Here is a 13,619-nt window from a genome sequence, read left to right as displayed (position 1 = left end):
ATTATCCAGAAAATGTAATTTTTGGATGTAGTATGTGAGTACTTTGGAGTTTCAGCTTGTTAACTGTAACAGAAGGATAAAAATGAGTTGGTGAACAGTAGCAAAGTGGTAACTTTACTGAACTAATAATGAAAGATCCAGAACAATTCTTTAAGACAGATCAGATATACCATGACAGATGGGGAAGTTTCAAGTCAAGGAATTAATAAATCTGGAACTAAATTGCTCACTTATAACAACGAAACAACTACTTTGTGCTAGGTTATAAACCAAAAACAATCACTAGCCATTTATTGCCCATCCCTAATTGCTCAGGGGGCAGTTAAGTATCAAACACATTGCTGTGGGTCTGGAGTCGCATGTTGGCCAGACCAGGTAAGGATAGCAGATTTCTTTCCCTAAACAACAACTAATGGTTTCATGGCCATCATTAGATTCTTAATTCCAGACTTTTATTGGATTTAGTTTCCACCATCTGTATGGTGGGATTCAGACCAACATGCCCAGAACAGTACCTCGGTCTTTGGGTTAATAGTCCAGTGATTATGCCACTAGGCCATTGCCTCCCCTGAGTATTTAGTCAAAGCGTGTGGCATTGCTGACGAGGCTAGTATTTACCTTCTTCTGCTTGCCACTGTTTCCTCTTTCATTGACAGCGTAAAACCAATTATATTTCCACACACTTCCAGCTCTGAAGATGAATCATTGGACTAGATAGGTTAATTATCTCTTTTCACAGATGCTGACTAACCTGCTGAGATTCTTTGGCACTGTATTTTTATTTCAGATCACCGGTATCTGAAGTTCTTATAGCCACCAGTTAGGTGGAGACCGATTACTACTTTTTCCACGACCCACTCCACCCATCAAAATGAACTTAGTGGTTCAAAAATCTGAGGAACTCCACCCAGGATAAAGCAGCAAATTGTTAGCATACCATTCACATGCACCCCCAGAAGTACACCATGGCAACTGTATATGATGTATACCATTTTTTGTACAATCTGGCAATTTGCCTCAGCTGCTACATTGAGTGCCTTCCAAACCTATGTACTCTCCATCTACTTTACTGCTCTTCACTTGCAAGGTCTCCTCCAGGTTTCGTCTCCTACTACTTGATGCTGAAATGCATTGCAGCTGTCACTGCTTCTGAACTTTGGAAATCCCTGTCTACTGGCCCCGTGTATTTCCACAGGTTGTAGTAATTCAAGAAGACCCCACCACCACCACCAAAAGGACAAGAAGGATGATCAATGGATGCTGTCCTCACTAGTAAAGTTCAAATTCCATGAATTAAAGAGAAAGATAAATTTGTTGGCTCATTGCATCTTGATGGAAGCATAGAACCCATATGAGTGAATATCTTTGGTAGTAAAAATATTTTTTTAAAACTCTTTTGATTCTGTGGCTCCAAGATTACATTACTTCTACAAAAATGATTAAATATTCTCTCTCAACCATTTTTAACATTCTTTCCTTCTTTAGGTCTTAATGTTGACTCTTCAGAATGATCCTCCCTCATTGGAAACAGGTGTACAGGATAAGGAAATGGTCAAAAAGTATGGCAAGTCCTTTAGGAAGATGATTGCACAATGTCTGCAGAAAGATCCAGAGAAAAGGTAAAAGATCAGAATGGCTCTATGCTTGCTCTTTACATAGTTTTAAAGGTCAGCAATCTGGAAATCGGATCTATGAATTATAGCAGCGTGATTATTCAGAATGTTTGAACAACATGGTTTGCTTTCAATGGTTTGTTTTATAATCAATGTAAGCATTCTGCTTTAAAACAGTTGTGGACAGTAAAAAAAAATTTGTACCTTTCTCTGATCCTTTGGAGGAGTGAATTATTCCGTTCCTTGTTCCACGCCTCTACTAGTTACAAAGTTTAAATGAAAAAGCGGAAGTAATGTTACAAATTAGACTGCATGTAGATCGGATCAGAAACATGCCAACCAAATTCCATAAGTAACAAATGAAGACAATTGCAAGCCAAACCTACTCGAGCAAAGACGAGAGAGAGCGAGCAATTGCTATTACTCCTATTCACATCCATACCTTTTTACACCTACAAACTGAATCACTGAAATCCGATGCAATAATGCAATCCAGTATCTTTTGTAAAGTTTTCTTACCAAAGTGTTCACATGATGTACATTGTGTCCCCAATCTGATATAGTGTAATCATAGCACAAGGAGGCAATCAGCAATATAGCAAAAAATAGAGGACACTACGTTAAGAACTTGGCAAGACAGTCTAGGCACAACTCACCGACAACATCGAGAAAGGAGATCTGAAACTGACGGAAATGTGAACAGAAATGCTATTGTTTGTTTTGAGAAAGTAAGAGAATTTGGGATTTAAAATAAGCAGATATATCCCAATAGTCAGTTCAGAGGTGGCATTAGGCAATAAACTATGTCAAACACACAGTAGTTCTTTTCACTGCATCTCAGTACATGTGACAATAATAAATCAAACCAAAAGAAAAATTTGAATCTATTGTGTGGACCAGACTGGTGAAATACTACCTAGACTGAATAAAAAGAATCAGGTCAAACAAATGAGAGTTACGATCATTTCAGATTTGGGAATGATTTCAAACTAAAATCTTTTAAAGAAATGGAAATTCCTCATTTTGTTCGCAGGGGTCTAGTTGCCTTCTCTCCCCCTTTGCCCTCTCTCTGTGTCTGTCTTCCCTCCTCTTCTTGCCCCACCTCCCAAACACCCACTCATAAAGTTAAAAATCACACAATACCATCTGAAAGTCCAACAGGTTTATTTGGAAGTACTAGCATTCGGAGTGCTGCCCCTTCATCAGGTAGCTGTAGAGAAGGGTCATAAGACACAATTTAGAGCAAAAGATCACGGTCTCGTGCAACTGAAATGATATATTCAGCGAACCTAGATTGCGGTTTAGTCTTTCATCTTTTAGAATGGGTTGTAGGTTCATTAATATGCAAATCCCAGAACTTCCTTCAAGTCACATTCTTGAGATAATTTAAGGTTTTGTTTTTAAAAAAACTGACACCTCAGCTCAGATAATGTATTAAAGGCGTGAGGTTAGAGTCTGTCTGTCTATATCCCAATCTTGAGTCATGACTAGTTCTATTTCCAAAGTAAGCATTTATAAAATGTTGCATGGATTGACTGCTTGCAGATTGTGTGCTTTTTGAGCAAAATAGAATGTATCTGCAAATACAATTCTACAAATGCAAATTCACCGCATAGATTTGAGTGTGCGTGTGTGCTTGGAAGAGTGTGCACGAGTGTGATGGAGTGTAAGCCACTGAGAGGGTGTGTCTGCTTGTCTGAGAGAGGATCGGCGTGAGTGTATCATCATAGAATCCCTACAGTGTGGAAACAGACCCTTCGGCCCAACAAGTCCACACCAACCCTCCAAAGAGTAAACCACCCAGACCCATTCCCCTACCCTATATTTACCCCTGACTAGTGCACCTGACCTACTCATCCGTGAACTCCATGGGCAATTTAGCATGGCCAATTCACCTGATCTAGGCAAAAGTGAAGACACTGGAGATCAGAGTCAAGAGTGTGGTGCTGGAAAAGCACAGCAGGTCAGGCACCATCGGAGGAGCAGGGCAGTTGATGTTTCGAGCAAATGTCCTTCATCAGGATCCTGATGAAGGGCATTTACCCAAAACGTTGACTGCACTGCTCTTCAGATGCTGCCTGACCTGTGCTTTTCCAGCACTACATTCCTGACTCAATTCACCTAACGTGCACACCATTTCAATTGTATGACGCTGATTTTTTTGCTATAAATTCTTTGTCTTGTGATTCTGCTTCACAGCTGCCTGATGAAGGAGCAGCGCTCCAATTGCTAGTATTTCGAAATAAAAGTTTGACTATAACTTGGTGTTATGTGATTTTTAACTTTATCGCTGTAAGGAAACAGTATGATTGTGAGACTAATTCGTTCGCCCTTCAGATTCCTAGCTAGGTACAATGAAGAGAACAGCTTTCTATGCAGTGAGATTCCATAAAGCTTACGATGTTCCTGGCTTTTGTTGTGCTTTGACAGCTGCAGAAAAGATAGTAAATAATTATAATGCATCATATTGTCGCATTGCATTTCTCGTGAAACCATAAAGACATTTGTGCTGCTTTTACAGAAGTTTAAAAGCTTTTTTTTTAATGGATTGAACTATAAACAATAATTCATGGTTAGAAATAAAGTTGTCTTTGTATAGATTTGTATTGTTGAAAATTCTAGAACAATGCCTTAAAGCTCACGCAGCATCCTACCTTTGTCAAAGGTGACCTTACTGAATACAGTGTAATTATGAACCTGACACAGTAGATTCACGCAGAGATTCCACGTGTGTGTGTGTGTGTGTGTGTGTTCATTTATTTGTGATGTTTTAAACTCTTGTAAACCAACGTCTGGTGTAATCAGTAGCTCTGTATTAATATGAAGTACTGCTCAGTAAGTTGAAAGTTATAGAAAAACTGAGTACAAATACAATCTTAAGAGTAGGGAAAAAGCATTAAGCCCTATAAATAGTTTATGAAAATGAAATATTTTGTTTGCCAGAGATCTGAAACAAATGAAATACTGAGTATATCAGTAAGCATCTCAAAGGTTGTTGCTCTGAACAGTTAACTGTTTCTCTTTCCACATACGTTGCTAGGCTTCCTGAGTTTTTACAGTATATTCTATTTAGCTTTGGCAGTTTTACTGCTTCTCTACCTCCAGTCCCACTTTCCTGTCTTTTCCATATGTTTCAATCACTTTATTGTGTGGATGAAAGAGTGTACAGTTGTCAACCGCATCGTAGTTATTTTCTAATCAATTTTTCCAGATTTTATGACCCCCCCCCCCCCCCAGAGCAGTTGGGACTTAAATCCTGGTCTCCTGTTCCAAAGAGAGCCACTGCACACCTCAAAAGGCCAAAAAAATGTTTTTTGATCATCCTGTCAGAAGTCTTACGTCACACCTCTCGAGTAGCTGGGACCTGAACTGTGCCTCCTACTTGAAAGGCAGGGACACACCACTATCACAAGACCATTTTATAGTAAATGAATTCCAGTGAATTGATTTTTCACATCTGCAGAGCAGATGGAACTTGAATCCGTCCCCTTTGCTCAGAGAGGTAGGGCCGTTACATGTCTGTTTAACCAATTTGCCTGGATCAACTTTATAAATTTTGTTTTGAAGCATTCCTGAGCATATGTTTTGAGAATGAAGGCACGGGTTACTGCATTCAGCAAAAAGAATGTAAACTATGCAGTTGTCATCAGCAAGCGTCAGGACCACCTCCAAAGTTGTAATATTTCTCCTTGTCTCCAGAATATTAACCTGATGCATGTTTGCATTAAACCATCTTGCTTTCTTTGAAGTCGCAAGCATCTGAACTGAATCTTCACTGTATCTAAGAAGAAAATATATTTAAAGCATTTTGAAGATGAGGTGTTTCCACTGCTTTTGCCAAAATGAGAATGTCCCTTGTGCCGGGTGATATTAGTTTTTGTAGACTTATTTAATGTGTGGACATCTGCAGTCCTCTATTGCAGAGGTCTTCTGCTGACATAAGCTGTTTATTTAGCCAGACGTGCATTTTGCTGATTACTGCACCCTCCAATTGACTTTCATGACTATACAAAAAGCCCACATGTTAAAATTCCCTCTGGAGTTGCACACAGATGGTTTCCAAAGCTGATAACGAAGACCTTGTCAAATTTTGAAAGCTGACAAGATTTTCATTTGGACTAAGATTGTTAATCTCATATAGTTCTTTTCATTATATTCCCCATATTTGGGTTGAGTGTGTGGTGCTGGAAAAGTTCCAGCAGGTCAGGCAGCATCTGAGGAGAAAGAATCGTCGTTTTGGGCATAAGCCATTCATTAGGAATTGTTGATTCTCCTGTTCCTCGGTTGCTGCCTGATCTGCTGTGCTCTTCTGTGCCTGAACCTAACTGACCTCCAAAGATAATGTAAACAGAAAATGCTGAAAAAACAAAGCTGCCACTGAGGAGAGAAGTTTGATGTTTCAGGTCAGTTGACTTATCTGACCTTCATAAATATACATGATTTACAGTTTGTGGATAAATGCAATATTATTGTCTGCTTTGCATCCAATTTGCCAACCATTCTTATTAGTTTTAAATTTTGTATCGAAGGTAATTGCCCTGTCCTCGAATGTTGCTGAAGCAAAGCTTATCAAACACTATCTAGTCAGCTAAATATTCTATCATCCATATATATTGAAGGATAGACTGTGGAATATGTTGAATGTTTAGGTAAGTTATTTGGATGGAACTGAGAAATAAGAAAGGGATGATAACCTTATTGGGGTTGTATTATAGACCTCCCAATAGTCAGAGGGAAATTGAGAAACAAACTTGTAAGGAGATCTCCGCTATCTGTAAGAATAATAGGGTAGTTACGTTCGGGGATTTTAACTTTCCAAACCTAGACTGGGACAGCCATAGTGTTAAAGGTTTAGATGGAGATGGATTTCTTAAGTGTGTACAAGAGAATTTTCTGATTCAGTATGTGGATGCACCCACTAGAGAAGGTGCAAAACTTGACCTACTCTTGGGAAATAAGGCAGGGCAGGTGACTGAGGTGTCAGTGGGGGAGCACTTTGGGGCCAACAACCATAATTCTATTAGTTTTAAAATAGTGATGGAAAAGGATAAACCAGATCTAAAAGTAAGAAGTTCTAAATTGGAGAAAGGCCAATTTTGACGATATTAGGCAAGAACTTTTGAAGACTGATTGGAGACAGATGTTCACAGGTAAACCAGACGGCTGGAAAATGGGGAGCCTTCAGAAATGAGATAACAAGAATCCAGAGAAAGTATATTCCAGTCAGGGTGAAAGGGAAAGTTGGTAGGTATAGGGAATGCTGGATGACGAAAGAAATTGAGGGTTTGGTTAAGAAAAAGAAGGAAGCATATCAGGTATAGACAGGATAGATCGAGTGAATCCTTCGAGTATAAAGGCAGTTGGAGTATACTTAAGAGGGAAATCAGGAGGGAAAAAAGGGAACACGAGATAGCTTTGGCAAATAGAAATAAGGAGAATCCAAAGGGTTTTTACAAATCTATTCAAGACAAAAGGGCAACTAGGGAGAGAATAGGGTCCCTCAAAAATCAGCAAGGCGGCCTTTGTATGGAGCCACAGAAAATGGGGGAGATACTAAATGAATATTTTGCATCAGTATTTACTGTGGAAAAGGATATGGAAGATATATTCTGTAGAGAAATAGATGGTGACATCTTGCAAAATGTCCAGATTACAGAGGAGGAAGTGCTGGATGTCTTGAAAAGGGTAATGGTGGATAAATCCCCAGGACCTGATCAGGTGTACCTGAGAACTCTGGGAAGCTAGAGAAGTGATTACTGGACCTCTTGCTGAGATATTTGTTTCATTGAAAGTCACAAGTGAGGTACCGGAAGACTGGAGGTTGGCAAACGTGGTGCCACTGTTTAAGAAGGGCGGTAAAGACAAGCCAGGGAACTATAGACCGCTGAGCTTGACCTCTGGTGGGGCAAGTTGTTGGAGGGAATCCTGAGAAACAGGATGTATTTGGAAAAGCAAGGACTGATTAGAGATAGTCAACATGGCTTTGAGCGTGGGAAATTATGTCTCACAAACTTGGTTAAGTTTTTTGATGAAGTAACAAAGAAGATTGATGAGGGCAGAGCAGTAGATGTGAACTATATGAACTCAGTAAGGCGTTCGACAAGGTTCCCCATGGGAGACTGATTAGTAAGGTTAGAGCTCATGGAATAAAGGGAGAACTAGGCATGTGGATACAGAACTGGCGCAAAGGTAGAAGACAGAGGGTGGTGGTAAAGGGTTGTTTTCAGACTGGAGGCCTGTGACCAGTGGAGTGCCACAAGGATCGGTGCTGGGCCCTCTACTTTTTGTCATTTACATAAATGATTTGGAAGCGAGCATAAGAGGTACAGTTAGTAAGTTTGCAGATGACACCAAAATTGGAGGTGTAGTGGACAGCGAAGAGGGTTACCTCAGATTACAACAGGATCTGGACCAGATGGGCCAATGGGCTGAGAATTGGCAGATGGAGTTTAATTCAGATAAATGTGAGGTGCTGCATTTTTTGAAAGCAAATCTTAGCAGGACTTATACGCTTTATGGTAAGGTCCTAGGGAGTGTTGCTGAACAGAGACCTTGGAGTGCAGGTTCATAGCTTCTTGAAAGTGGAGTCGCAGGTAGATATGATAGTGAAGGAGGTGTTTGGTATGCTTTCCTTGCGTCAGAGTATTGAGTACAGGAGTTGGGAGGTCATGTTACGGCTGTACAGGACATTGGTTACTGGATCAGTGATGCCGGAAGAGCACAGCAGTTCAGGCAGCATCCAACGAGCAGCGAAATCAACGTTTCGGGCAAAAGCCCTTCAGGAATAAAGGCAGAGAGACTGAAGCGTGGAGAGATAAGCTTGGGGAGGGTGGGGGTGGGGATGGGGAGAGAGTAGCATAGAGTACAATGGGTGAGTGGGGGAGGAGATGAAGGTGATAGGTCAGGGAGGAGAGGGTGGAGTGGATAGGTGGAAAAGAAGATAGGCAGGTTGGACAAGTCATGGGGAGAGTGCTGAGCTGGAAATCTGAAACTAGGATGAGGTGGGGGAAGGGGAAATGAAGCTGTTGAAGTCCACTTTGATGCCGTGGGATTGAAGTGTTCTGAGGCAGAAGATGAGGCGTTCTTCCTCCAGGCGTCTGGTGGTGTGGGAGCGGCGGTGAAGGAGGCCCAGGACCTCCATGTCCTCGGCAGAATGGGAGGGGGAGTTGAAATGTTGGGCCACGGGGCGGTGTGGTCGATTTGGTGTAGGTGTCTCGGAGATGTTCCCTAAAGCGCTCTGCTAGGAGGCGTCCAGTCTCCCCAATGTAGAGGAGACCGCATCGGGAGCAACGGATAAAATAAATGATATTAGTGGATGTGCAAGTAAAACTTTGATGGATGTGGAAGGCTCCTTTAGGGCATTGGATAGAGGTGAGGGAGGTGGTGTGGGCACAGGTTTTACAGTTCCTGTGGTGGCAGGGGAAAGTGCCAGGATGGGAGGGTGGGTCGTAGGGGGGCGTGGATCTGACCAGGTGGTCATGGAGGGAACGGTCTTTGCGGAAGGCGGAAAGGGGTGGGGAGGGAAGGGAGGGAGACTGAACACCACCTAGCAGAGCGCTTTAGGGAACATCTCCGAGACACCCTTACCAATCGACCACACCACCCCGTGGCCCAACATTTCAACTCCCCCTCCCACTCTGCCGAGTACATGGAGGTCCTGGGCCTCCTTCACCGCCGCTCCCACACCACCAGACACCTGGAGGAAGAACGCCTCATCTTCCGCCTCGGAACACTTCAATCCCACGACATCAAAGTGGACTTCAACAGCTTCATTTCCCCTTCCCCCACCTCATCCTAGTTTCAAATTTCCAGCTCAGCACTGTCCCCATGACTTGTCCGGACTTGTCCAACCTGCCTAGCTCCTTTTCCACCTATCCACTTCACCCTCTCCACCCTGACCTATCACCTTCATCTACTCCCCCACTCACTCATTGTACTCTAAGCTACTCTCTCCCCACCCCCACCTTCCTCTAGCTTATCTCTCCATGCTTCAGTCTCTCTGCCTTTATTCGTGATGAAGGGCTTTTGCCCGAAACGTCGATTTCGCTGCTCGTTGAATGCTGCCTGAACTGCTGTGCTCTTCCGGCACCACTGATGCAGAATCTGGTTTCCAGCATCTGCAGTCATTGTTTTTACCAGGACATTGGTTAGGCCACTATTGGAATATTGCGTGCAATTCTGGTCTCGTTCTTATCGGAAAAATGTTTGAAATTTTGCAAGTGTTCAGAAAAGAGTTACAAGGATGTTGCCAGGGGTGGAGGATTTGAGCTATAGGGAGAGGCTGAACAGGCTGGGGCTGTTTTCCCTGAAGCATCGGAGGCTGAAGGGTAACCTTATAGAGCTTTACAAAATTGAGAGGCATTTTAGGGTAAATAGACAAAGTCTTTTCCCTGAGGTTGGGGAGTCCAGAACTAGAGGGCATAGGTTTAGGGTGAGGCGGGAAAGATATAAAAGAGACCTAAGGGGCAACTTTTTCACGCAGAGGGTGGTACGTGTATGGAATGAGCTGTCAGAGGAAGTGGTGAAGGCTGGTACAATTGCATAATTTGAGGCATTTGGATGGGTATATGAATAGGAAGGGTTTGGAGGGATATGGGCCAGGTGCTGGCAGGTGGGACTAGATTGGGTTGGGATATCTGGTTGGCATGGATGGGTTGGACTGAAGGGTCTGTTTCCATGCTGTACATCTCTGACTCAATTACTCTATTTCCTGTATTTAGGCAGCCACCCTTCTCAACGCACCATCTTTGAGATCCAAAACTGGATCAGCTGTGTCAGTTCTGCCTTCGGCAAATAATGGCAGCATCTGACAACCAAAACCCCTGCAATTCAATGGAAACCTGAGAGTACAGCAGAGGTTCTGTAATCATGCACCTATATTTCAGTTGTCTTTGTATCAGTGATATGTAAGCGTGCCAAAAACACTTCTGTCAGCAGTGCGTTTTGTTACAGCCTCTGGATTTAATGGATAGACAATTAAACAAGCACCAGTATCCTACTTATAACTAGTCTGTGACAGACAAAACTCCTGGAACTATGGACAGGATGTCATGTCCAGTAACTTAGTCATTTAGAGGTTTCAGAAGTTCTGTGAACTGTCAAATGAACAGCAATCAAGCAAAGGATAAAGGCTGTGGTTGGAAAGCCATCTGAAGCTCTGCTTAAAGTGCGACAGTGTTGACCTTAATGGGGAGAAGCTTGCTACTAATTGGTTAAAGAAATAACAATAGTTTGCCTAACATGCATTTTAGAGTCCCAGCTTTATTGATGAGGCAGAACAAAGAAGAAAAGCAAGAAAAAGAAGCTAGTCCTGCATTTGAGCTATCTTCCACATTTGGCCAAAGATTTCAGTCAAAAATTGGTGTGCTCAGTCACAATATTGACTAGATATCACCTCAAATAAGGAGCAACCTCAGAGTCAAACTACCTCTTAACCTTCATAAGGTGGCTGAAGATCTCTTTGACTACATGAATAGTTAATGCTTATGTAAGATCTTTCAGACTAGCAAACAGGATTCAAGGTTAAAATCTTGAACCTAGGTGTTGAAGGCCACCTGTTGCTGTCACCATTCTGACACACCAATGATAGTTCAGTTTGAAATGACTTACCAACTAGGAAAAGGTCAACCAGAGAGGAGCAAATCAAGACTGTGTTCACAGAATAATTGTCAGTGTGGTTGATGGCTTGTTAAAGTTCATATGACAAAATGTCCACTTCATTTATAAATGATCACCTGGGGGTCACTTGTGGTGGATGCAGCGGTAGTGTCCCTACCTCTTGAGCCAAGAACCCCAGGTTTCAATACCACCTGCTTTCATGGTACAATACCATCCCTGAACAGGTTAATTTGAAAATATCTATAAATGATCAACTGTATGGCAGATCACCGATCCTTACTTTTGTAATATCTGCTACATTCATAGGTGTTCAAGGTTTACCATGCTTGAGACATGTATTTTGCTAATCAACCAGTTTTAGCAAATCAAGGAACACTAATTTTACTGTTTTTCTCGCCTAATTATTTTTTTTTTTAAATTTCAGGCCTACAGCAGCAGAATTTTTAAAGCACAAGTTTTTCCAAAAAGCGAAGGTAAACTAGAAAATCTGTAGTTACATCTGTTTGGTAAACATCGCAGTTGGACTGGCAATTGTGATTCTTTGATATTTTTTTCCTTGTAGTTTAATGAATGAATGTAATGTTATCATCAAAGTTGGTGGTAACACTGGACAAACCAAGTCCCAGAGTGAAACTTGACCAAACATTTTATTTTTGCGGTTTGGCTCGCATGGTAGTCAGTCACTGAAAATTTGCATATAAGGATTCCAGAGTAATGTTAACAAAGGAAGATGAGTTTATTTCAGAAAAGTTGAGAAAAACAATAATAATTTGAATAGATCTAAATGTAAACGTACTTTACTTGATACAAGTATCAGTCTTCCTCCTCTTTGTTTAATTTCTTAGTCACCGTTAAGGTCATAAGCATTTCCATTAGCAACTTTCTCTCATGCCTCTTTACATCTCTCCCCAAGCTACACAGCCAAAGGATTTTCTCTCTGAACTTGGTTTTTGAAACATCCTGGGTTTTTTCCAGTTAATTTGCCTGTTTTTGGGCTGTTAAGCAGCATGTCTGATATAGATTTCTTTTTTGGATTTAGCCCCCTCTTTCTGGGTCGTGAAAACTCAATTTAGTGAACACTTCAGTCAATATCTCATCAGGTAACTTGTCAAGTAATTTAGCTTAAGTCACATGATTTTTTTTGGGGAATGCTGTTGATTCAAATTTTAAATAAAAATTGTTTCGGACCTCTTTTTTTTAAGAAGGCACCATAACCTCCACAGGACTTAAACAAAAATATATTTACTTCTACTTTTGAGCCCAAACTTCTCAGTAGTAACATTTTATAAGTCCACATCACAGTAAAAATGGTATCAACTTTTCTAAATATATTAATTGGAAGAAGGCATTGCTGTAAAATCAATTTTTATTACCCATTGCTAATTGCCTTTTGAGAAAGTGTCTTCAGCCACTTTGTTTCACTCTTATGGTTCTGATAGAAAGATCTTAAGTTTTGATGCAAAAACATTGTTCTCAAGTCCAGATGTTATCTGACTTGGAGGAGAACTTGCGATGACTATCTTGTGCGCTGCTGCCATTGATTTGGAAGGTGTACTTGCAAAGGTCTGTTGAGTTAGAGTATGGGAAAAACGCAGCAAGTGATGTGAGCAACAGCCTCTACAAGTATGTAAAAAGAAAGAGTAGCTAAAATAATCCTTTCAAGGGTTGAGAGTGAAGAAATAATAGGAAAATAGAAAATAACAAATGGTTTTGAACAAGAATTTTATCCTCCTTCACAGGTTAAAAACACAAAATACCAACAGGCAGAAGAGAGGGAAGATATAAAACAGCTTCCGAAAGGTTTGGGTAGACTTAGTGAATGGCCAAGAGTGTGGCAGATGAAATATAATGTGAAAGAGACTTTGGTAGGAGAAACAAATGTGCAAAGTATTTCTTAACATGTAAAAGGTAGAAAATGTCCTAGGTATCTTTGTCATTAAGTTGCTGGAGGCTAACATGCAAGAGATGCAAACTCTTAGGCTAATAGGCTGATTCAGTCAGTGATTTAATAAGTTTTTAATTGAGCTGTGCCTATATAGAAAAGGATATCATTCAAGGTTTGTGTTTCGATTTGTAGCTCGGTTGTCTGATGATGTGGTTGTGGCTGTGCTGGCCGAGCTGGGAAGTTGATTTGCAGATGTCTTGTCCTCTGTCAAGGTGACCTCTTCAGGGCTTTGGAGCCTCCTTGAAGCGCTACTGTACTGTCTTCTGGAATTTATTTGATTCCATTTCTGCCAATAAAAGCCATGACCAGCTGTCTCTTGTAGGCATCCATAGATGACAAGGACCACATATTTGCCTGGGACCGCATGATGATCATAGAACAACCAGAGAATTCAGCCATGGACTCCATTGACCTAGGTCCAATATACCGGCCACTACAACAAA

General features: G+C 41.3%; 1 protein-coding gene across 2 annotated transcripts in view; it reads left to right on the top strand.

The window, feature by feature from the left end:
- Positions 1–13,619, top strand: part of LOC132815066 (serine/threonine-protein kinase OSR1-like) — a 186,076-nt gene that overhangs the window by 117,199 nt on the left and 55,258 nt on the right. For both annotated transcript variants that reach the window (XM_060823762.1, XM_060823763.1), the window contains exons 8-9: positions 1,486–1,619; positions 11,656–11,704. In XM_060823762.1, the coding sequence (XP_060679745.1) occupies positions 1,486–1,619; positions 11,656–11,704 (183 nt within the window). The remainder of the gene's footprint in view (positions 1–1,485; positions 1,620–11,655; positions 11,705–13,619) is intronic.

This window comes from Hemiscyllium ocellatum, chromosome 4 (assembly GCF_020745735.1).
Source record: "Hemiscyllium ocellatum isolate sHemOce1 chromosome 4, sHemOce1.pat.X.cur, whole genome shotgun sequence".
In the NCBI taxonomy this organism is placed as follows: domain Eukaryota; kingdom Metazoa; phylum Chordata; class Chondrichthyes; order Orectolobiformes; family Hemiscylliidae; genus Hemiscyllium; species Hemiscyllium ocellatum.
This window is presented reverse-complemented; position numbering and strand designations above follow the sequence as displayed.